This window comes from Protopterus annectens, chromosome 3.part0, assembly GCF_019279795.1.
Source record: "Protopterus annectens isolate FY-2018-M chromosome 3.part0, PAN1.0, whole genome shotgun sequence".
Lineage (NCBI taxonomy): Eukaryota > Metazoa > Chordata > Ceratodontiformes > Protopteridae > Protopterus > Protopterus annectens.
In genome coordinates this window covers 1,891,492,354-1,891,516,994 of record NC_056731.1, presented here as the reverse complement: position 1 = coordinate 1,891,516,994, position 24,641 = coordinate 1,891,492,354, and the positions used below count along the sequence as shown (strand labels likewise).

The 24,641-nt window shown below is 41.0% G+C and overlaps 1 protein-coding gene across 1 annotated transcript in view; it reads right to left on the bottom strand.

Annotated features, from left to right (window-relative positions):
• LRP5 (LDL receptor related protein 5) overlaps window positions 1-24,641 on the bottom strand; it is a 1,224,287-nt gene that overhangs the window by 90,191 nt on the left and 1,109,455 nt on the right. Inside the window, exon 17 of the mRNA XM_044065976.1 lies at window positions 9,018-9,254. Coding sequence (XP_043921911.1) covers window positions 9,018-9,254 — 237 coding nt within the window. The remainder of the gene's footprint in view (window positions 1-9,017; window positions 9,255-24,641) is intronic.

Genomic DNA, 24,641 nt, shown 5'->3' with positions numbered 1-24,641 from the left:
GAACTCTTTTGTTTGACTGGTGGGATTCCTCACTTATCCTGTGAGAGTGTGACATATTTAAATCCACATGACTGTTTGTATATTGTTCTGATATGAAGTCAATTTTACTTTGATGAAAGTGCTTAACCTGAAAAATAAACTTGTGTCATACAGGACAAGTGTTTAAAGCCTAGGATCCTCTTTGTGAGGTAGTTTTTCAGCCTCTCCAGTTGTTGCAGGTGTCTAGTGAGATGCATGCCAAATGGGGCATTGTACTTCACTGGCCTAATGAGGGAAGAGTAGAGGGAGACAATGATCTCTTTCTTCCTGGATGCAAAACCCTTAGTAATGAAATGTGCCACACAGAAGGACTTCCTGACTACAGTGGCAATGTGCTGGTCAAAAGAGAAGTTGCTGTCAACCTGTGTTCCCAGATCTCTTATAACACCTTCTGTGTTCAGTGGACTACCATCGATGTGGTAATTCATGGGAACTGGGGTTTTCCCAAAGGGGATGATGAGACATTTTTTTGGCACTGGGCTTAAGGCCATGGTTCTGATACCGGTCGTTGGTCTCAGTGAGGCCTTTCTGTAGGATGTCATCACTTGGGGAGTTAATAATGGCTCCCAACTTGTAATCGTCTGTGAACTTTGAAAGCCGGAGTCCCTTCGTGTTGGTCTGGACTTCAGAGAAGTAGATACAAAACAGGAGAGGACCAAGGACAGATCCCTGTGGGACTCCACTCGTGACTGGTTGGCAGTCTGACTTGGAGTCATCTACTTTCACACTGTAGGTTCTATCTGTGAGCCAGTTTGCAACCCACCTAGTGATGTAGGGGTTGATGCCTAGCTAAGTGAGTTTTTCTATGATTTCTGAATGGGGAATGGTATCAAAGGCCTTGGCCAGATCAAGGTAGGCTGTATGAACCACCTTGCCTTCATCCACAGCTCTGGTGACTGACTCAAAGAAGTCGACCAAGTTGAGCAGGCATGATCTACCCTTCACAAAACCAAACTGTGTGGGATCCAGAGTTTGGAGATTCCCTATATCCTTGTTTATTAGGTCCATGATAATGCGTTCCACAGCTTTGCATATCAGACTTGTCAGGCTAATGGGGCGATAGTTCCCAGGGTCAGTAGTCACTCCTCCTTTGTGGAGAGGGATGACTATAGCAGTGCGCCATTCAGTAGGGACAAAGCCTGAGGTGAGGCTGTGATTGAACAGGGCACACAGGTGAGGTGCCAGTTCACTTTGTAGTTCATGTAGAACACAGCCAAGGATATTGTCAGGTCCCACAGAAACTGTATTCTTGGCCTTAGACAGTGCTGTTTTAACCTGTGCAGCTGTAATACTGGGTGCCTGGCAATCTACTGGTATTGTGATTGGTCCTTTGGGGGGGGAGATGGGTAAAGTTGGCACTGAATCTGTCGGCCAGTATCTTGGCAATAGCTGTTGGCTCGTTATAGGAGGTACCATTGTGCAGTAGCTCAGAGCAAATCTGGCTATTGCCATGGAGATTCTTTATATAACTTCAGAAGGCCTTGTGGTTGTCTTTACTATCTGCTGCAATTCTGTTTTCAGGATCTGATGAGGGATCTCAACTTTCTGTTGAGGCTAATAAGGGAGTTTTTCCAGCCTTGGGACTTCACCTTATTCTGCTAGTTTCCTCCTTCTGTTGTAGAGTTTGTTTATGGCAGGGGACCACCAGATTGGCTTCCTTTTTTTTTGGAGGAGAGTGTCCATGCATTTGTGTACGTGTTCGTACAGTGCATTGGTGTATGATTTGGAGGTCATGCAACTATTCTCCATTTACATGGGTGCCATGAAGTTGGCCACCTCTGTTTTCAGGAGCCCTAAGTTAGCTTTGGAGAAGTTTTTCATGGTAGTTACCTTTGTTGGGGGTGGGGGGGATGTGGATTTCCAAGGTGATTAGTTTGTGGTTGGATCTAACCAGGGAGGCATTGACTACTGGTGTAGAGCAACAGTCGCTCATGTTAGTAATGACCAGGTCAAGGATGTCGCTACCTCTAGTGGAGTAAGAACAAGCTGGTCCAGGGCATTTGAATTAATGAATTCTAGGAAATGGTGGGCAAGTGTATTGGTACATGAGTAGTTTTCCAAGTTAATGAAGGGGTAGTTGAAGTCGCCCAGTATGAGAGTGTTAGGTTGGACCCTACTATTCTCCAGGGTGCTTAGGAATGTGGAGTGTGAGTCTTGGGACATGGTTGGGGACCTGCAACAGGCTACGACCTGAATCGTTGTCTTACCCAATGTTAGCTGCACCTGAAGACAATGTTTTCTGGCAGTTGGTAGTTCAGGGTAGATTCCTTAATGTTCTCCTGGACTGCATGCTTAGTAACTGCCTATGAACCTATTTTAATGTATTCTGTTAACTGCTCATCACAATGCTAAACGGTCAATTGCAAAAATCATATGCTTCTCATACAATGTGTAATTAATTCATTAAAAAACACATGTAAAAGGAGCTGCAACCGCCACTTAATCATAAAATAAAATAAAATTTAATATGCAAAGCTTTCGAGTAAAAGAACCATTCTTCTGTGGAATACAAAAATGAAGACCATTGAAACATCTATACCTACACATGCCAGCAAAAATCAATTAAACAATTACATAATTAAATCAATTAAATCTATAATATATTTAAAGTTGTATAACTTTTAAAATGAACTCTGCTTAATTTTTAGAACTGGTTTTCCACTATTCATACTATTAAGACCAGATGTATAGTCAGCCCTAAAATAATTAATCCACTTATATGCAATAAATTCAGAAAATGTAACTAAAACACCTCCATGTTCATTTTTATAAACCCCATGTACAAATCTAAATTTAAAAACTTTCACCATTTGATACAATGTTTACATAAAGCATTTGTTTCTACTCCCCTTCTTATCTCAGACAGATGTAAACATATTACTTTCTTCAACTTACAGTTGGTCTTAACCACATAAAAACTAGTACATTTTACACAGCTGGCAAGATAAACTAAATTCTCAGTATTACAAGCTGCAGAAGTTTTAAATATGAACCCTTTTTTACTGAAAGGACGTATAAAACAAATTTCATTATTTATATAAATAAAATAATTATGCCATGGTACAGTACCATATTTCACACCTAATTTTTATCTAAAAAAGTAAAAGCTTTATAATACAATTTCTGCTTCAAATGATTTTCTTATAAATAAAATTATCTTAAGTACCCATGACTTCAGCAACTTCACAGCTGAATACAATATCAAGAAATTACTTCTAATAATAGCTTTAACCTGTGAGGTTCACCTACTGTAGTTCATAATATAACCTAATTTTCTAGTAGGTGTCCTAGCAGTATCAAGAGATTCTATTTTATTTGATAAAAACTGCTTGCCAATATTGTCTTGCTCTGATATCACATATTCCACATTACTCATTTAGCTGTTTGGAGTTGTTTGATTGTATATAATTAATTACTTCTGTACCAACAAATCACTGTTATACTATGCTCCATTAATGAAACGATTATTACAGTAAATGCTGCTTACAGGATCATAGGAGGTTACTAGACTAATGGCTCTGGGGCCCTTATAAGCCTAGCCAAGACTTTATCCCCAAAAAGAAACCCCAGTCAGCACCTGTCACCCCTGTCAATAAGGGACACAGCTGGAAGCCTTGGGACAAATTTGTGGTTTCCCATCCACTCATCAAGGTTGCGCTTGAAGAGGGTCACCAAGGTACTCTGTTGAAGTGTATGGGAAGTCTATTCCAGAGAAGGGGCAGCCTCTGGGAGAAAACCCGGTCTCTCCAGCAGGTTTTGTTAATGTTGCATATTAGATTCAGGCCTTTTGAGAGGGTAATGTGCGAGGAGTTAGACTTACGGATATGGAGCATCTGTAGTAGGGCAGGGTCTGAGATTGTCTTGTAGGCTGGACACAGATCACCTCTGAGCAATCTGTATGATACCACTTTGAATGGTAATGATTTGACCATGTCTGCATACGACAAGTTTGGAGGCTATGGATTCTCTTTGTGAGGTACTTCTGTGGCCTTTCCAGTTGGTGCAGATGTTTGGAGAAGTACATACCAAATGGGGTGCCATACTAAATTATTGGTCTAATGAGGGAGTAAAGAGAAATAACCTTTTTTCTGGATGCAATCCCTTATGAGATGAACGAAGTAAAAGACTTTTCTGACCACGCTACATGATGGCCGAATGTGAGACTTATCAACCTGAGTACCCAGGTCTCTCACCACAGGTTGTGTGTTTAGGGAGGTTGTCATTGATGTGGTAATCAGTAGGGGCCATGTTTTTGCCGAATGGTATGACAACACTTTTTTTTGTGTTTAGCTTGAGGCCATGGCTTTGGCACAAGTCATTATTTGCTGTGAGACCCTCATACAGTACATTATCATCATCTGGGGAGTCAATGACAGCATTCAACTTACAGTCATCCGCAAACTTGTTCAGCCACAGGCCTTTTGTCTTTGACTGGAATTCTGAGAAGTAGATGCCAAACAGTAGGTGCCCCATGAGAGATCCCTGGGGAACTCCACTAGTGACAGCTCTACTACCGAAGGTGGAGGTGCCTATTTTGACCTTGAGGGAGTCCTGTCAGTCAGCCAGTTGGCCACCTACCTGATGGGACAGGTATTTCCGCCAAGTTGTGTTAGCTCTTCCATGATGCCCAAATGGGGGATTGCGTCAAAGGCCTTGGCCAGGTCAAGGTAAGCTGTATGTACTGAATTTCCCTCATCCAGGGCCTTGGTGACAGTCTCAAGGAAGTCAACCAGGTTCAACAGGCAAGATCTGCCCTTGACTAATCTGAACTGGGTGGGGTCAAATGCTTGGAGACTGCCTATGAGATCTATAATCATATGCTCCATGGCTTTGCAGAGCAGACACTCCATGGCTTTGCAGGGCAGACTTGTCAAGCTATTGTGGCGACAGTTTCCAAGGTCAGTAGTGGCACCACCTTTGTACAAGGGGATGACAATGGCAGTTCTTCACTCTGCTGGAATGAAGCCTGTACTTAGTTTGTGGCTGAATAGGGTGCTCAATGGCGAAGCCAGTTCTTGCTGAACATGATACAGAATACAGCCTGGGATACTATTAAGTCCCATGGAAACTGTGTTCTTTGCTTTGGATAAGGCCTTTAATACTTGATCTATGCAGATGTGAGGTGCGGGACAAGTATCACCGATATCGAAAGGGCCTTGAGGGCAGGGGGTGAACTTTGTGCAGAACCTATTTGCTAGCTGGTTGGTTAAGTCAACAGGATCAGTGCAAATGATAATGTTAAGTAATAACTCGTAAAAAACCTGGACTTTGCCATGGAGGTGCCTGACATAACTGAAGAAGGCTTTGTGGTTTCTCTCTGTTTTAGAGGCTAGTTTCAATTCATAACTGACTTTGGAGGCTTTCACTAGTGCTCTAATTTGCTTGCTGATGCTAAGGAGGGAGATTTTCCAATTTGGAATTTGTTCCTTTTTACCCTTGGACAACAGTTTCTTATTGCTGTTGTAAAGCCTGTTGATAGAGGAAGTCCACCAAACAGGTTTGTGTTTCCTTGAGGTGCAGGTTTTAGCTCTGTTAGGTATGGCTGAGTCCATGCAGTTGTACAGGTGCTTGTATACTGCATTGACATAATGTTCAGTGTAGTTGTCTGCATCCTCTGCGGGGGGCAGTGGTGTGAAGCTACAGATACCCTTCCTTAGCAGGTTGTAGTTAGCGTTTGAGAAAGTTTTTACCTTGATTATGGCTGGGGGTGGGGGGGTGGGGGAGACAGAAACTTTGAATGAGGAAGTCCGATGATCTTATCTCATCAGGTAAGAACAAACTAGGAAAGTGGTGCAATGGTCACCCATGTTGGTGAGAACCAAGTCCAGAATGTTATATCCCATTGTGGAAGATGAGACGAGCTAGACTAGTGCGTTAGAACTGTTGAAGTCAAGGAATCACTGAGAGTGCATTAGTGCAGGAATAGTTCACCCAGTCTATGGTGGGGTAGATGAAGTCACCAAGGATCAGGGTGTTAGGGGGTACCTTGATGGAGTCGAGTAGATCCAAGTAAGAGGAGTGGGTGTCTTGAACCATGGGGGGGGGGTCTATAACTGGCTATAACTCAGATGGGTGTCTTGCCAACTGTCAGTTGCACCTGGAGTAATTCCAGTGCATCATGCTGGCAAACCAGTCTGGAGGTGTTCCTGTCCTTAATGAAGATAGAGACACCACCAACCTTGGTCTTCCCGACCTCATTTTGGGATCAGAATGTGTGAAATGAGGTACAGTCTGGTAAGGCAAGGGTGCTCTCCGCAGTCTTGAACCAAGTTTCCATGACAGTACAGACCATCGGCATCTTCCAGTGCAAGGAGAGCCTCCAGTGAGCACATTTTCAGGTTAAGGCTCATAGTGTTACGTCCATACCTACTAGCAAATCTGATATTATTGTTCCTAATAGTTTTTTGCTGATATTTCAACAAATCTATCCTATCTAGTGTTTGGACTAAATCACTAGTTTGAATTATTTGAGATCTATTACAACCTCGATCACAAAATTTGCTAATAAGGTCATGTTGTTGTGATGAGAATGCAACACTAGTAGAACAAATTTTGCTAACCCTCAGAAACTAAGATTTAGGGATATTCTGTATAATATGCCTTGGATGACAGCTGGAGGCATGACTAAATACAATGCTTTCCAAAGTCCCATCGTGCTGGCAACTTACTTTGACATCCAAAAATGAAACACAATCAGTGTCATAATGCACTATGAAGTGAATATCCCACTTGTTCTCATTCAGATATTGAACAAATTCACTAAGATATTCAACATCCGACTTCCATACCAACCAGCAGTCATCAAGATATCTTCTCCAAATGTCAATTTCATCCAAAAGCAAATTATGACTACTATCATAAATAATTTGTTTCTTCAAGTATCCCATAAAATGGTCAGCATATATGGGTGCAAATGATGCACCCATAGCTGTACCTTTCAATTGTAAGAAACAATCACCACTGAAATAAAATACATTTTTGGTCAGGACATGTTTAGTTAAATAAATAAGGATGGTGTTAAAACCAGGGCTATATAAAGGAATACAGTCCAACCAATATTCCAAAGCAGTCAAACCAGCCCAGTGTGGTACACTAGTGTACAAGGATGCAAAATATCCAAAGTATACATAGTCCAACCAGGTTCAAGCTGCATCTCGGAAATTATCTTTAAAAACTCAGTAGTGTCCTGGATCCTAGCCCCGTCCCCTTGTAACAATGGTTTAAGATAAATGGTAAAAAAAAAAAAGTGGCTAGATTCCATCATAGTCTCTCATCCCTCTCTCTCTCTAGAATAATAAATGTTCATGTTTGGGCAGATATGTATGTTTTTGTGAATTTGTGAATGCAAGCGGCACAAGCACCATGTATGTGTGTGTGTGTGTGTGTGTGTGTGTGTGTGTGGAGTTTGTCTTTATTGTAGCCACTAGCCACGTAAGTTGAATCATATATTATTGGAAAATGGCTATTTTTTCCTCCACAGGGCTACAGTAGATTTAGTAGTAGCAATGGTTATGGGATTTAGATTGCCTATTTAGTAGCATGGAATTTTCTATGAAGAGTTTTATAGCTGGAACTGACTAACTGAAATTTAAATGCAGTTAGTATCTGGTAGTTATGTAATGTAGGTCATACAAATGCTTACAATAAAGGATGAAGTGAAATGTACAAAATGACTTGTCTGATGGGGGTTAACAGAGGAATATGCATTATGTAATTTACAGCCTTCTTACTTATAAAATATTTCTTATTCTACAAGAAGAGGGGGATGCTAACTACACAAGTGAGAGGTTAAACATAATAAATGCAGGTACATCTTGGACAAGCCAGAGTTTAACAGGTGATATAAAAACAGTGACAGTGCAGATGAGGCTAAGATAAGAAGTAGAACAGATTGTAGAAAACTGAAAATGCTTAAAAAGACTGTGGCCTAGGTAATGCTACAGATGTAGGATCGGTTACATTACAGGTAGAGTTTGGGGCATTGATTTTATTTACTTAATTTATTTATTCTGATGACTTTTCCATATTTAGGCCAGCTGCTTTGGACTAGATATTTGTTTGGTTCATATTGACTGAATAATAACTTAAGTGGGTGAATAGATGATTCTGAAATTTCTTAAGATTCTTTTTCTTGCAGTGGTAACTGTGACCTGTTTGTCAAATTAGGATTCCTAATGACCTATTTATTGTACAGTTTATTTGTGCAGAAACAGTTTGTGTATGCAAAGGAAAAAGCAGATGGATTTATAATAGCACTTAGTGCTTCTTTGCATTTAGAGTTTGCAGTATTTATGGTGTGGTACTATGGTGTTTAATACCATTGCTGCTTCATTCTTTGCATTTAGAGTGTGTGTGTGTGTGTGTTTTTGTGTGATTTGCCATTATTTCTTCGTTCTTTGCATTTAGTGAGTGTAATACACCATATTTTGATTGTCTGTTCTTCACTTTGTGTTTGAAAGTTGGTATCCCACAATTCCAGAGTGGGTGGGGTTACATAATTATGCACTCAAATTTTATGTTAATCAGCACACAGATTTGTACCGATTTTTCATGGGCCTTTGACCAGATTTTTGATGGTTCCAGGTTGAGAGTTATGGTCAGCACCAAATTAAGTAGCATGAAATACAGTAAATTATACGAAAACTGCTGTGAATACTGCAATGTTACAAATTCTTCAAAATGAGTTATACACAGCAATGCTGCCCTAACTGCACATCTTAAAAAAGTGTAGAAACAGGAAGTGAAGTGTATGTTCATGAAAAAAATAACTAGCTATCTTTTCAGTAGCAGTCTCAGTCCATTAAAAAAAACAATCTTAGAAGGTGAGGTATACCTAGGTTACACAATGTGATTAGCTAATCTACAAAACTCACAAGACAGTAGCAATATTCTGGAAATTTCTGTTCTGTAAAAATTCTGAATAAGCCTCTACAGTTTGCTTTTTTTCAGCAACTTTAGAATAATGAAGTCATTCTTACTATCACAATCAGCCTCATCTGACTTGTCTTGACAGTCATATTCCCCATTGCACTGAAGACGAACATCAATGCACTGCCCTTTTTCACACTGAAACTGATTCTCGGAACAGACTGGGCAGTTCTTTTCATCACTCTGATCATCACATTCTGGAAAGCCATCGCAACGCCAAGCCATTGGTATACAATCTATCTCCCCAGTTGCACAGGTGAATTGATCTGGAGAGCAGGTTGGAGGCTCTGAAAAAAATGATAGAATTTAAGTAGTTGCACTTAAACAATGCAGTTACACTTGAAACACAAACGATGCACGAACACATATCCAACAATGTTCAAGGAACAGAGTATAATAAGTAATGCCTTATTTTTCCTGATTAACACAAAAAATGCCCCTCTCATGCCATAAATTCCTGAATAAGCACCATACTAGTTAATACTTTTATGTTATGATAAACACAACTGCTATCTAAAATGCAATTCCTAATATATATCAGAAAAAAGGGTACCACTTTAAAAAGCAACTCTGTATTTCACAATATACTTTTTAGCCATCAGCTTAAGTTCTTTACTACATAATACAACTCTGACACTCACTGTTCTGTTACAAGCTTTACAGCTCATTATACACTGCCAATACAGGAAATGTAGATGCAAGAGTCCCATTCGGATAATTTTTTTTGGGAATACTCCTCTAGCTGATGAATACTTTCACTGTACCATACCTCAGGTCTTGTCAGCTCTTCGCTCCATTACCAGTAGCACACATTTATTGTGTATTTAATGGCAAATCATTAAGAGAGAGAAGTGAAAAGCAGGCTAACAGACATGTCCTTAATATATCAGTTCATCTATGAAAAAAAACCTTTGAGAGATCCTATGGTGAGTTTACAATTTGGACCAGCAAAGCATTTTATCCAGCTATTGGCATGCTCCACAACAAACTACTTTAACTGGGCAGATGCATGTTGGTCATAATAATGTCTCTCCCTCTCGCCAAACCTTGCCAAGTACTATAACAGGCCCCTCTACTGAAAAGGATGAATTCAACTGATTTATCCTGTCCATCAACCAGCATTCAGCAACTTTTTTTCTGAAGTTTCTGTGTTCAGGAACAGATAAACACTATGGCACCTAAAATCGACTAGAAAGTACACTCATCCCCTCATCTCTCAGTCTATCATCATTGCCATTAGCGATCCCTCTTCAATAAATCAAAATAAAGAATGAAGACTTGGCACCCACACTGCTAACAAGTGATGCACAAAGCATATACACTTGTCCCAACTTACAGGGATTCCAAAGATCAGATGGAAGAAACACCCACATGCACACACACTCAGGGTATCTGACCAATATAAGAGGGTCCTCTTCACAAACTGTCAAGTTGAGTGTTATATCTAATACTGAAGACCCTTCCCTTATGCGTCCAGTGACCAAGTATTTTTTTTAAAACAGGGGGGCAAAACTATCAACATCCTCTATCCCAAGCCCTTCCCAATTCACATAGGCTGGGTGGCTGGGTGGCTCTGATGAAACATGAAAAAAATCATAGCTTCTGGAACAGTATCAAGTTGGGACCTCACTTCCAAGGAAGGATGCAACCCTCTCCATGAAAGATGATCTAGTTGCATTTCAAGGAAGTAAGACAGCAGCCCCCCACCAAGTGGAATAACCAGGGTATTCAACCCATGACTGGACCCAAGGGGTGCTGCACCCCCCTTATAAAAAAGAAAACAGAGGTACTCCAGAGGGCTTGAGTGAAGTCTGGTATCCCATCTGTGACCCAGAGGGTGAAATGACTAACAGAGTATAAAGGATAAATCCAGATAAAATCAGTTTAGCTAACATATCTAGAAGCCTCTCTCTCTGATACCATCCCCGTGAAAGGAATAAAGACACCTTGTTGAAGTTTCCAGTAGTTTATTCGGTCAAGTAGGTAGGTGGAGGAGTGCCTTTTGTTCTAATACATTGCATTCAACAGGTTAGTAATTTAAAGGCAGTTACAGACAATGGGTCAATGGGAGCTAATTGGAGGAAATCTTAGAGATAGAAAAAAACAAGGAGCCAGTCCCAGAGTTTAGAGGTTAGTCCCTTACTTAAAAACTCCTGAAAGACCTGTGAGGGTTTAGCAGTTCAGCAGCCTCATTCTTAGTTAAAATGTTTAATTTTAACTTCTAACAAACAAAACATGACAACAATATGAGCTACAACTATAGAACTATATTTAAGAAAACACTTACACCCGAGCTTCATCTGGTCCATCTAACAGAGTGGTTTACACTTTGATCATTTAAAAAGGCCTGCTTTTATGAGGCCATCACCAGACTTTACAAGTCTGTTTTGTAACATATAAAATGAGAGGCTGTGTCGGCATCGGTGGGGCTCATATTTCTTGGAACCCAAGTATGAAAGCTTTATTACAGAACTTTTCCCAGTCTATCACGTGTAATGTGAGAGGCTGTGTACATTTTTACAGGGCTCATTATGTCCTGACATACAATATGAAAAGCTAATCTTCTCTTGTATAGCAAAAAAGGTTTACAGTGCCTGCTTACAAGAAGCTCATACATGATTAATGTGACCAAATCCACATTCTTCTTCCACTTGATGAAGACAGACCCTTTTATATGCAGGGGAGATGGACACAAAGCTACACTAGGTAATTCCCATTTTTGAAAAATACATGCATACAGTGGAAAATAAGTGCTCATTTTTACAGCGCTCATAGAACACAAGTAGGAGGAAAAAAGTAGGTAAAGTGACACCTCAGAACCTTTTTTGTATGCTTTCTGTGCCCATGGAATAAAAAGCCACCAAGTGCAGAACTTCAGAGGATACAAAAACTTTATGCTAGTTAGATTTTTTTTGTTTATTAAAAACATAAAAGCATCAGAACCTCTTTGAACATAGGCAAATTGTGGGTATGGTGTAAAGAACAGAGCCATGTGGAGTTGTGCCCTGGAACAACAATTTTGTTTGTACTGCAGATGCTAGAAATTTTGTTAAATTCAGGTTGAGTGGCTACAGTACCTATACCTGGTAGCTGTGGAGTAGAAGCAGTGAGAGGTGGAATGCTCTTGGTTTTATTGTACTCCAGTCTGGGGTCTTCACTGTCAAGCTTCTTCCCGGTTCTAGGAGTTACTCGGTGCTCTTCTGTTCAGATTCTTGCTCTCTCCAAGATCCAGGTGGTAAAGTTAGTGCAAAAGAGGGCTAGATAGCGCTGTGCCTGGCTAGGTAAAGGGCTGGAAACTGGAAGGGATCTGGTGGAAGGGCAATTAACCTGCTGAGAGGGGGGGTGCCATGGGGCCCATGGTGGGGTTTGATGATTTAAGAGGCTGATGTACCACTATGGGAGTGGGCTGTCAATCAAACTGGGAAGCTAGAGTCTGACCACCTTTTCTCACTCTTAGCACCAAACGGAAAGCCCAAGTCCCAGATCAGTGGTGGTAAAAAAAAAAAAACATTTCAAATACCTGAAAGTGGCTGCTTAGGTTTGTGCATATCATAATTAAAAAAAAAAAAAAAAAAAAAATTTTAAAACCCATGTCAGTATACGTTTTAGATTTGTACACATCTACAGATCACAGAAAAGGGAAAAAAAATTATTTATATATATATATATATATATATATATATATATATATATATATATATATATATGTACACATGCATTTGCAGTACGGCGACTTTGTATATGTCTAACTGCAAAACATCTCCCCCTTTTTGACCCATGGTAGAGTGGTCGGAAATGTTGAATTCAGAATTTAAGACTTTCTGACCGTTCGACACCTGGAGCTTCGACATATAGGGTCGTGGAAACAGAGTTTCGACCATCAGTCGCTCGGTCATATGCATGTACTCCACACACACACACACACACACACACACACACACACACACACATATATATATATATATATATATATATACACGTATATATACACATATATATATATATATATATATATATATATACGTATATATACACACACACACACATCTATACATTTTATATATATATATATATATATATATATATATATATATATATATATATATCTATATAAAGTGGCTTATTTTTCATGTCACTAGTTCATAAGATAAACCATACTAATGTAGATGCAGTGATTTATAAATGTAATTACTTGATTGACTTTCATATTAATAGCCACAACTGGATTTAACAGTTTATGATGTCCTCATTCCTTCCTGTAGTGCTTTGGAATACTGCAATATGACTTAGAGTTTGCCATACCTCTCAACCTGGAAACATCAAAAATCTGGACAAAGGCCCATGAAAAGTAGGTATAACTGGCCAAAAATCGGGATGCTGATTAACATAAAACTTGCATACATAATCATGCAGTCCTGTCCACTCCAATGAAATTGTGGGATATCAACATGAAGATTGAAGTTACTAAATAAATAATGGCAGACATCTGAATTTCAGACTTCATATCCCTCAAAAAATATATAATAATACAAAACCTGTTATTCTAGCAACTATCTGAGGTTACAGGAGCAATATTTAAAACTGTCCCTATTTTTGGGCCTTTGTCCCACCATTATTTTTTGGCTCTGTCCATATTTCTTACTCTGACAGACTGAGAGGCATGGCTCTTTTTCAAATACAGACCAAGCTAGACAGAGTAACTAACCACATAGAAATAATCTATGGGGATGGATAGGCTGGGCAGCAAGTCAATGAGTCAACACAACTTGTCATTTCTTTCACCAAATTAGTCCTTTCACTGCACATCCTAGCGAGAAAACCTGTGCAGCTCGGTTCTAACTCTGGAAGCTACTCTAAGCACTTGGCATTTCAAATACACACATTCAAACTTAAACTTCAACTGCCTGGACTGTTTATTAGAAAAGCTCTTAACATGTCCACCCACCTGCAATTGCGTGTTGCATGTTACAGGATGTCAGCATCTTCCCAAGCCAGTTGGCTCGAGCCACATGAAAATTGGGAAATCTCCTGATTCTTGGCTGCACTCTGTGTATTGCATTAATCTCAGAAAAGAGCTACTTCCACAAATACAATATCCATCCAAGGTTTCAGCCCTGTACTGCCTACTGCATGCAGAATGAACTGCTTGGTCGTACATTAAAGATGGCTTGAATGGGTTATCGTTCGCTGCTATCTTGCAAAAATATAAACACATCTAGCAAGCTGTAAAGGTGAGACTGCTAAGCAACACAGAACTGAAGCATTCACTACAATCAGTTTCGTATAAAGCACCTGCAGTAGCCCTAGACCTACTAAAATGGTGCTGCAGAGAAAGCTTGTCAGGGCCAAATTAATACCGAACCATTCATCCATTTCTGGATGGTCCCATCTGCTGACCTCTAGAGACAGCCTGCAGTTTCTTAAAAGCTTACTCTTACCTATTTTATCGGTACTTATCTGAAACTGTATAAATATTTAAAATATGCACAAATAAAGAAACATGCATAGCTAATTACAGAAAAAACCCTCTTTGGTGTCATTTAAAGTGAGTCGGATTGCGCTTCTTGTCTACTGGTGGCTTGTTTGTATGAGATCATTTTGCCATCGTTTTGCTGCTGAGGATTTATTAGATACTATAAAGTAACTGGGGGCAGCAGGCTTCTCATCCCATAAGTGTCCCTACATCACTGACATGGTAGAATCCCCTACCGAATCCTGCTGGTAACAGAAAGGTAGGCAGGAAATTATGGAACCCGACCAAATGCTTGGGAAAAGTGACAAGCTATTGCTTCCTCAAAGTGCAGCACTACAGCAGAATATGGTAAGGGACTCTTCCAAAGCAACAACGCCACTGCAGTCTGCAAGACAGGAAGATTGTTTGTTCACGTTTGGTGCAACAGCTACAAGTGGGAAACGTATAAAGTTGTCAAGTTAAACTGTAATGGATTTACTTCTGATGCTTGAAATACTAAAATATCGAATTTCAGTATCTCGAGACCAGAAGAATGTAACTCCACAACAAAGAAATCCCAAAATATTGATACGCAAAACACCAAACTGTTCCCTGACCTAAAACTACACAAAACAAAAAAAAAAAAATAAACAAAACACACTAGTCTACATTTAAGGAGGGGAGCAACCCAACCGTTCCCCCCACATATATACTAACTACGAGGTCGCACTAACACAGAAACAGCAACACATCTACCTCCATGAGCCCTACACTCCCACTGCACATACACCACACATATGTAAAGCAATCACCACACTCAGCACCTATACACACAACCCTCACCTACCTACCCTAAACTGCACCTACAACATCCAAACATATAAGAAAAACACATTCCTACCCTAAATCCTTAACTACTACACACTTATCTTCATCTCCAAACAAAACCGAACACCATCTTCAACACACACACACCACTATGTCTTAAAGACACAGCACACTATACACACACACACTGGGAAATACTTACCTCACACATTTGACATTCCCAGAGTCAAAAAAGTGCAGTTTTGACAAACTGCACTTTCGTTCTTCTGGTTTTGAGATACTGAAATTCGATACTTCAGTATTTCACGCATCAGAAGTGAACCCATCCTAATAATCTACATAAAGATGACACTTTCTTTTTTTGGTTAGGAAAAATGATGATGAAATCAAAACTTAGCAATATGTATTTTCACTGGCTTTTATAGTCATCGGAGGCTCAGTAGTCTTTATAAGTTTTTGCTGCACAAGCACATTCCCAAGTTCAAAGGCTGCGGTAAGCACCATAAAACCATTCTGTATATGCTCTTGCAGCATGGACTCGGCAAAACAGCTATGCGTTTTTTCTTTCTTTCTAATTTACAACTTGATTCTAATGCTCCTTCCTTACCTGGTTTTAGGTGGGGATAGGGTTTTGCCATTTTTAAAGTTCTGTGGGTCGTGTACTTCAATCCAGCAAGAAATTAAAACCCCCAAGAACAGCCCAGGTGGCTACAACCAACTAAACAATGATGTTGCCACTCAAAATATGCAGTCTGTCCCGAACAGCTGGGATTACAGTCGAGCAGGCAGTCCTATAAACAACTACAAAGAATGTCACGTCACCACTCTTGGTTTGAAACTTCCATCCCAGTCTCCAACTTGAATTTGACAGGCACAGCCTCACAAAGCTGATGTCAACGCACGACCCTGCATGTGATGGCATCAGCTACAGCTTAAATTGTAAATATAAAAAAAAACAGAGCTGTTGGACATGCTAAACCTAAAGAAATCCCAGTCCCTCCAAGTTACATGCTCTAGGGACCTAAACCTTGTCACCACAATAAACAGGAAACGCTGGAGTGATAGATTCCTGTCCCAGAGACTTCCTACACTCTGGAACAAGCTACCCATCTATGTCAAGAAAAGTTCTTCATTAGCACTCCAAGAAAAATCTTGATAAGTGGATGGGAAATCGGAAATACACCCCGGGGATCACTTCTGTGTCTCTGCTGGACAGTGGCACAGGAAAATAACTTTCTTGGGTGGCATAAGCTATGGTACCTTGCTGGCTAGGCTTATGTAGGCCCTTAGGCCGATAGCCTAGTACCTGCCTATGAATTAAAGGGGCAACTCAGAAATTTGTGGCACCCCATTATTTTGCCCTCAAAATGGGTAAATACTGAGGAATTCAGTACTTTTGAAAGGTCTGGTATTTGTATCATGAACCGTCTAATAAAAATCAAGCCATAGCTTCGCAGTTCAAATAAACACGCACATCTCTAGTAAAATAAGTGCTGCTACTGATGTACAAAGTTCAAACTGTTAAGCACAAACTTACCTTCACAATAGTAGCAATCAACAGATGATAGGTCTTAAATGTATTTTATAACACAGTAAACACTACATATTCATTTTGTAATGTTTTGTACACATGTTATAATTCAGAGGCAGTCATATATGTTGTCAGCTACATTCTATTTAAGCTTTGAGCTTTCATACAAAGCTGATGCAATTATGTACATCTTGTTTGGTTGTCCAATATTTACAGAAATAAGAAAAATAAGACAAAATCAATAATACATGAGCAGTAAAGTACAGTTTTGTACCTACCATAAATGTAGATGCTCGAGTGTACACCCTGCTGCAGTCATTACACTTGGGTTATCCTGTCGTCAGGTGGTCCCGCAGTCAGACAGAATTCCAAAGTCTTGGTCCGGCGTCGGTTGCTGTCACTTCTTCCCTGACGTCAGTGCGCTAGGGGTATATATAATGCAACCAACGCCATTTTCTTCAGTTTTTCTTGCCCCAGATGTCAGGTGCCCCCAAAAAGGTGGTCAGTAATAAGTACCAAATTGAGTAAATTTTGCACAAACACAAAATCCCTCCAGCTATAAGCAAATACATCAGGAAGGTATTGTAGAGATTTAGCCAGTTAGATCAGAGGGGATGGAGGGAGAGTAACCTGGACTGCAGCAGGGTGTACACTCGAACATCTACATTTATGGTAGGTACAAAACTGTACTATGTTCATCATATTACCCTGTTGCAGTCATTAACCTTGGGTTGAATCCCAAAGCTAAGGATGGGTGGAGGAATCATAGAGGGTTAGAGGAGGCTAGAAGGCCCTGCAGAACTGCAGTGGCGAAGCCCGCCCTAGTCTTAGAGTAAAGTGGTAAGTGATCGTGTTTGGTAAAGGTGTGTACTGAACTCCAAGTTGCAGCTTCCAAAATCTCCTTGGTTGGAACCCCCTGAGAAAGGCTGTAGATGTAGCTGTTGCCCTGGTAGAGTGGGGCCTAATGGTAGCAGGAACTGGTTTTCCATGATGGGTATAGCAGAAACGTATGCAATGTCCTATCCATTTGGAAATGGTTTGTTTTGATATAGCCTTCCCTTGTGAAGCTGTAGCATAGGATACAAAGAGCTGGTCAGATTTTCTGAAAGCCTTAGTTTTGTCCAAGTAGTAATGAAGTTGCCTGTGAATGTCCAAGGAATGCAGGAGTCTCTCACCTTTGTTCTGTGGATTTGGGAAGAAGGTGGGTAAGTGGATGGTTTGACTTAAAGCCACACTGGAAACCACCTTAGGCATAAAGGAAGGATTAGTTCATAGAGAAACTCTGTCTTGATGAAAAATGAGGAAAGGTTCCACTGCCATTAGTGCCTGCAGCTCTGCGACTCTTCTAGCTGAAGTTATTGCTAGCAGAAAAGCAGTCTTCCATGAAAGGAACTGAAGATCTGCAGAGAAAGCTGGTTCAAAGGGAGGTAGCGTTAGTTTTTTTCAGAACAAAATTGGAGGTCCCATGTTGGTGTAGGTGCTCTCCTGGGGGGCCTAATGTTTTTTTGCCCCTCTGAGGAACTGCCTTAGAAGTGGATGCGAAAATATGGGTGGATCCGTGTTGTAGTGGGCTGAAATAGCTGAAGCATGGATTTTAATGGAGGAGAAAGAAAGCCCTTTGTGCAATATCTCAGTTAAATACTGTAGAATGTGAGGCATGTGAGGCTGAATTGTGTCTTGGCCTTGGGCTTGGTTCCAGGCACAAAACCTTTTCCATTTGCCCGAATAGGCCTTCCTGGTGCTTGGCCTCCTAGCTTCCAGAATGACGTCCATAACTGCTTGGGAAAGAGGAGCTGGCTGGATGCTTAGGTGATTTGCCATGCAGCCAGATTTAAGGTTTTGAGCTGGCTGTGAAGAATCTGATTGTTTTGCTGTGTGAGCAAATGGGCAATTTGTGGCAAGATCCAAGGTGGGCCCTGGGCCATATTCCTCAATAGTGGGTACCAGTGCTGGCGTGGCCAGTCTGGGGCTATGAGAATCAGATGTGGTCTCTCCTTTACTTTCAGAAGCACCTATGTGAGGAGAGGCAATGGAGGGAAGGCATATACTGTCAGGTTTTTCCAACTGAAAGACAGTGCGTCCACTTTCCAAGCTTGATGGTGAAGTGTCCTTGTACAAAATTTTGTTAGTTGATAGTTTTGAGGACTGGCAAACAGGTCTATGTCTGGAAGGCCCCATTTTTGAGTTATCATTGTAAATACCTGTGGATCTAGTTTCCACTCGTGGGGATCCATGATGTTTCTGCTGAGGTTGTCTGCCAATGTGTTTTTCTTTCCTGGCAGGAATTGAGCTTGTAACTGAACTTGGTAAGCCAGAGCTGTGTTCCATAAGGTCATTGCTTGCCTGCATAGAGGGTAGGAGTGAGTACCCCCTTGTTTGTTTATGTACCACATTACTGTGGTGTTGTCCGTCTTTACTGTAAGTTGCCCTGGATGTAATAGATTCCTGAAGGCTGTCAGAGCTTTCTGTACAGTTAGCATCTCTTTTTGATTGATGTGCAGATTCCTTTGATCTGCAGTCCATACTCCTGGAACGCACTGTCCTGCCATGTGTGCCCCCCAAGCGTAGTCTGATGCATCTGTTGTGATAGTTTGCCTGGCTGGGGGCAAGGTGAAAGGCTGACCCTTGTTGAGGTGACATGCCTGTGATCACCATAGAAACTCCTGTTGTAGGCAGGGAATGAGAGATATCATTGTGTCCAAGCTGTGGCTGTGTTGAGACCATACGCTTTTTAGGTACCACTGTAATTTCCTCATATGCAGCTTTGCAAATGGTATTAGTAGTATGCAAGATGCCATGAAGCCCAAGGCCTGCAGAATTTTTCTTGCAGTTAATTGGGTCTTTGTTGCCATTGTTTTGAAATATTGAGTCAGTTGTAGTTGTTTGTCTGGCGTCAGATAAGCCTTCTGGGTCGTTGTATTCAAGCTGGCACCCAGGAATGTCATATTTTGTGAGGGTACTAGTTTTGACTTCTGTGTACCCCAGGCAATTTAGTAGATGTTTTACAAAAGCCAGATGATGTAAGAGAATGTCCTTGATTTCTGCTTGGATGAGGCAGTCGTCCAGGTATGGGTATATTTGAATTCCTCTTTGTCTGCAGTATGCAATTACTGGTGCCAGGCATTTTGTGAAGACTCTGGGCGCAGTAGATAAGCCAAAGGGCAGTGCAGAGAAATGGTAATGGGTTGAACCTGCAATGAAACGGAGGGATCTTCTGCAACTTTGTCTGATAGGGACATGCAGGTATGCCTCCTTGAGGTCCAACGTTACTAGCCATGCTTCCTTGCCCAACATGGGAAGAAGCTGCTGTAGTGTTAGCATCTTGAATTTGGGTACTTGTAAGAAGGTGTTTAGAATTGAAAGGTCCAGAATTGGTCTCCAGGCATTGTCCTTTCTGGGCACTAGAAAGAGTCTTGAGTAAAATCCTTGACCTTGCTCTCGAGTAGGTACCAGTTGAATGGCTCTCATGTCCATGAGAGCTGTAATTTGTTTTTGTGCCTCTGCCCATTGATTTTGTGGCAGGTTTGGCATTCCTCTTTTCATTGGCAAGGTGTGGAAATGGAATCTGTATCCCCGTAAAATTATGTCTAGGACCCATTTGTCCTTTGTGACAATGTGCCAGTTGTCTGAAAAAAGTGCGAGTTTTCCTCCCAAGGGGGCTGCCAAGAGAGCGTTGCTTGGCCAGATGAGGTGCAAGTCACTGAGTTTGCCTTCTGGTAGATTGGGACTTGTCTTTTCCTCCCTTCTGTGTTGCAGTGCCCCACTGGCGAGGTTTGTACTGGGCTTGTGGTTGTCCTCTGCCCCTTGGATGTCTGTATTTACCCCTCTGTGGTCTGTCAGTAGCTGGAAAGAACCAATTTTTTTGTTGGCCAGTTTCTGCTGAAGTGAGGGGGCTGTACCTGTAGGAAATCTTTGACTGTCTGCATAAATTTTGCCTTATCCTCCATTTTAAGACTTCTTCTGCCTTAACTCCAAAAAGAACATCCTGCTGTAAGGGGGCATCTAGAAGCGTTGATTTAACATGATCAGGCAGAGTTTGTTCCTTTAACCAAGCATGCCTACGTATCACAGACCCAGTGACAGCTGCTCTGCAGGAAGCCTCCAAAGAATCAAACCCACATTGTAAGGTATGTTTGCCCACCTGTTCAGTTGCATGCAACAGATCCTGCATTTCTTTCAATTCAGACTGTTGAGGGAGAGTTGTCATTCTTTGCTTTAACTGAGAGATTAGAAATTGCTGATACTTTAGCATGTGAAATTGGCAATTTAGTGCCCTCATAGCTAGAGTGGCTGAGGTGTAAACCTTTTTCCCCCACCTGTCTAGTGCTCTGGAATCCCTCTCAGATGGTACAGGATTTTTAGCCATAGAGGCCTTAGCCCCTTTGGGACCCTGGGAGATTGTCTCTGGGTCAGCAACAGGGCTTTTATAAAGAAATCTGTGAGAATCAGGCACTCTGTATTATCTGTCAGGCTTGGCCGGAGCAGGAGGTAGAGAGTCTGGGTTCAAACTGGATTCTAGGTAAACATCATCCACAATGTCTAAAACTGGTGGGATGGCAAGAGATCTATGTTGGGGGAGTAAAAGAAACTCTCTGAGCCTTTTCTTCGAGTCAGTAGTCTTGACCTTCCCAGTGAAAATGTTTCCTCATAGTGTGTAAAGTTTCCCCAAAGGAGTAGTCTTCAGGAGGAGAAGCTGAGGGAATGGAATCCTCAGCATCACAATCTTCATAAGGGGAGAAAGAGTAATCTTGGTCCTCAGAGGAGTCTGAAGAAATGGACACTTGTTCAGAGGATGCATAATCTTCCTCTTGTCTAGGCCTTTTGTCAGGAGGGGGCTGGGAACCCCTGATTAAAGAGATCAAATCTTCAGCCATTTTAAGCATTGGTTTCTTAGGCATGGGGCCTTGAACAGGGGACTGAAGTGCAGTCCTTTTAGATTTAATAGGAGTCTTCGTCTTGGGATGCGTTTTAATGGTGAGCGTCGTCGGTCTGAAAACACCTTCAGAAACCGAAGGCGTTTCTGCAGCACTGACATCTTTTTCAGCAATGTCGTCGGTAGGGCCTGAACAAAATGGCTGTGTCGGCCTGGTACATTCCGCCAAAAGTTCCGAAGCGGTCTCGGATTCCAGATCTGCAGTAGTCAGGGGCTGTGTCGGAGCCTCACTGAGGACCAGAGAACCAGAGACCGGACCAGCCGAGGCTTCGGAATCTGGCTTAGGCCTGGGCTGTCTGTCCTTATCCTTGCGTTTTTTGTGCACGCCGGTAGTCAGTTGCTCCGACGGCATAGTGTAGCTAAATTTTCTACCGAAATAGTGTCGTACGAAATCAAAACATCTTTAAATAGTACGCTTATTAAACCTAGCACAAAAACGACAATTACTGACGTCGTGGTCTGGGCCTAGGCAAGGTATGCAATAAGAATGAAAATCCTTATGAGGTATTTGCTTCCCACAAGAAATACAATTGTTAACTTTTTCTGACATTGGTCTGAGGCAAGAAAAGTTTCCCCAATGGGGTACTTAGCTTTATAGAAGACTTCGGTCTGAAATTCGAATTCGAAAATCTCAGGAGTTGGCCGACCGGCACTTGCGAACTGCTTCTGCTTCGGGCACCATGCGGCAAGAAAGACTGAAGAAAATGGCGTCGGTTGCATTATATATACCCCTGGCGCACTGACGTCAGGGAAGAAGAGACAGCAACCAACGCCGAACCAAGACTTTGGAATTCTGAACGACTGCAGAAGGGTAACACGATGAACATCTTAATATTTCTCTAGACGGAGGTCGTACATCACTTGTGGTGCCTATGATATAATCATTAAAAAGAAATATTTCAATAGATTCTATATAGCATAATTTTGCAATTACTATGGTAAATATGAATAGACAATAATAAACACCTAAAAGCATCACTTATCTGACCCAGAGAAACACCATGAACCGTCACTATGGTTTAATGAGGCTTGCAAAGAATTTTTTTTTTTTAACTTTTCGTATGTACTGGGTGTACAAGGATGGGAGAACTCAAATGACAGGAAATTAGCTCTTCGCTCAGCTTCAAGGAGATCTTGCACTACCAGCGGTAGCCAGAAACAGCAGACAGCATGCAAACTATACTAGGGTATGAAAGCAAAACCACAGACAGCATTAAGTTACTGACAAAAACAATGGATTGGGGGCTCTTTTGGTTGTCCTGGTAATATCCACACTTCTATCCTCCATCACTAGAATAGACTCATCTTTGTTAGTCAGTATTCTAAACTCACTAGCTGTTTTTTGTCACATGGAAAATGACTGCTGATGAACGAGCTGTTTTTTTTTCTGATTTTAGCATGTGCAGTCAACATCCCCATGTTTGCCTGCACCGATACTTTGTTTTGTTAGCCTGCTGCACCTGTAGTTAAATGCCCATTTAATCTAACTTCTACTTTCAAGATCCCCTTACTTTATTTATCCAACTCCTTAACTTCATTTTTTCATTAATCATGTTATGTTTATGTTTAAATTTACTGAATTGCAAGGATTCAGTTCTAAGTAACCTCAGCATATGCCTCTGTCTGTGCGCCTATGTTATTAACAAGAACAAATGTCAAATTATTCAAGCAGAAAACATTTTCTGTTTTCCTCTAAACAGCACTGAAAACAAATATACTATAAATGAAACATAAAATAAATAAATATTCTACAATAGATGAATCGGTTTAAACAATGACAGAAGTGCGTCTCCCAGTCATTTCTCAAATTTTAGTAAACATTTCCCACTTTAGGCATCTGAAAACGTATTAATCCTTTACATTTCTAAAACAAGCTATATTCTCATGCAGTAAGGCTGTTTCAACTAAATACTTCATGTGTTCTAATTTATAATGTATACAGTAAGTTTATTACACTACTTAACTTTCAGGATCCAAGTTCACCCATCTTAAATATGCATTGTACCAAACTCGGAGTAGCAGAGAACTGGAGCTTATCTTGCCTAAGCAATGGGCGAAAAAGTAGGAACCAACCCAGCTGGGAATCCAGTCCACACACACCCCCAACACCACTCAAGACACCTAGAGCCCACTTAGCTCCATAATCTACCTGCCAATATGTTTTTGGAATGTACAGTGAAACAAAAAACATGGTAAAGCCCAGCAGAGGCACAGGAAGAACGTATAAATTCTTAAAGAGAGAAAAATCCTACCCAGGAAACTGAACTGGGAAACTAAGCATTGTGAGGCAGCAACATTACCCAGTAAAAATCACTGTGATGAGGGCACTGGTGAAGGTAAACATTTTCAGGAGTAATTAATATGGAAAAGTTGTACACTGGCTCACCAGATGCACAGTAGCAGGCGCCGCCCAAACCTCACCTCAGCTGGTTGACGTCTATTTGTACTTATGAATAACAAAACCAATGTGGTTTTCATCTGCATGAATATTCATCCTGATGAGGACACACATGAGTATTCATGGAAACTGTAAAAATTTCAGGAAAAGATTTGCAACTATACCTTGTTGGTATTCAAATACAAGTAGGCATCTAAATCAGGCTAGTCACTCGAAACTCGTTAGCCGGTACTGATCTATAAATATTTTGTTGTAAATAGCATTGAGCTATGCATTCCCACCACTGCTTAACACGCATCTAAATAGCATTAAGCTAAGCATGCCTATCATTTTATAACGCTGTTCATAACACGCACACTTTTCTTTCGAACGGGGACACACACCCCTGCGCCCCCTTGTGGGAAGCCCTACTTCAATATAACAACTCCAAGATCGCACTAGATTGAGGAAGTGGGTAAAAAACAAGTACACAATGAATGAGTGAATTTCCCCTCCTTGACCAACTTACTATATGAACTTCTAGGACAGTGCA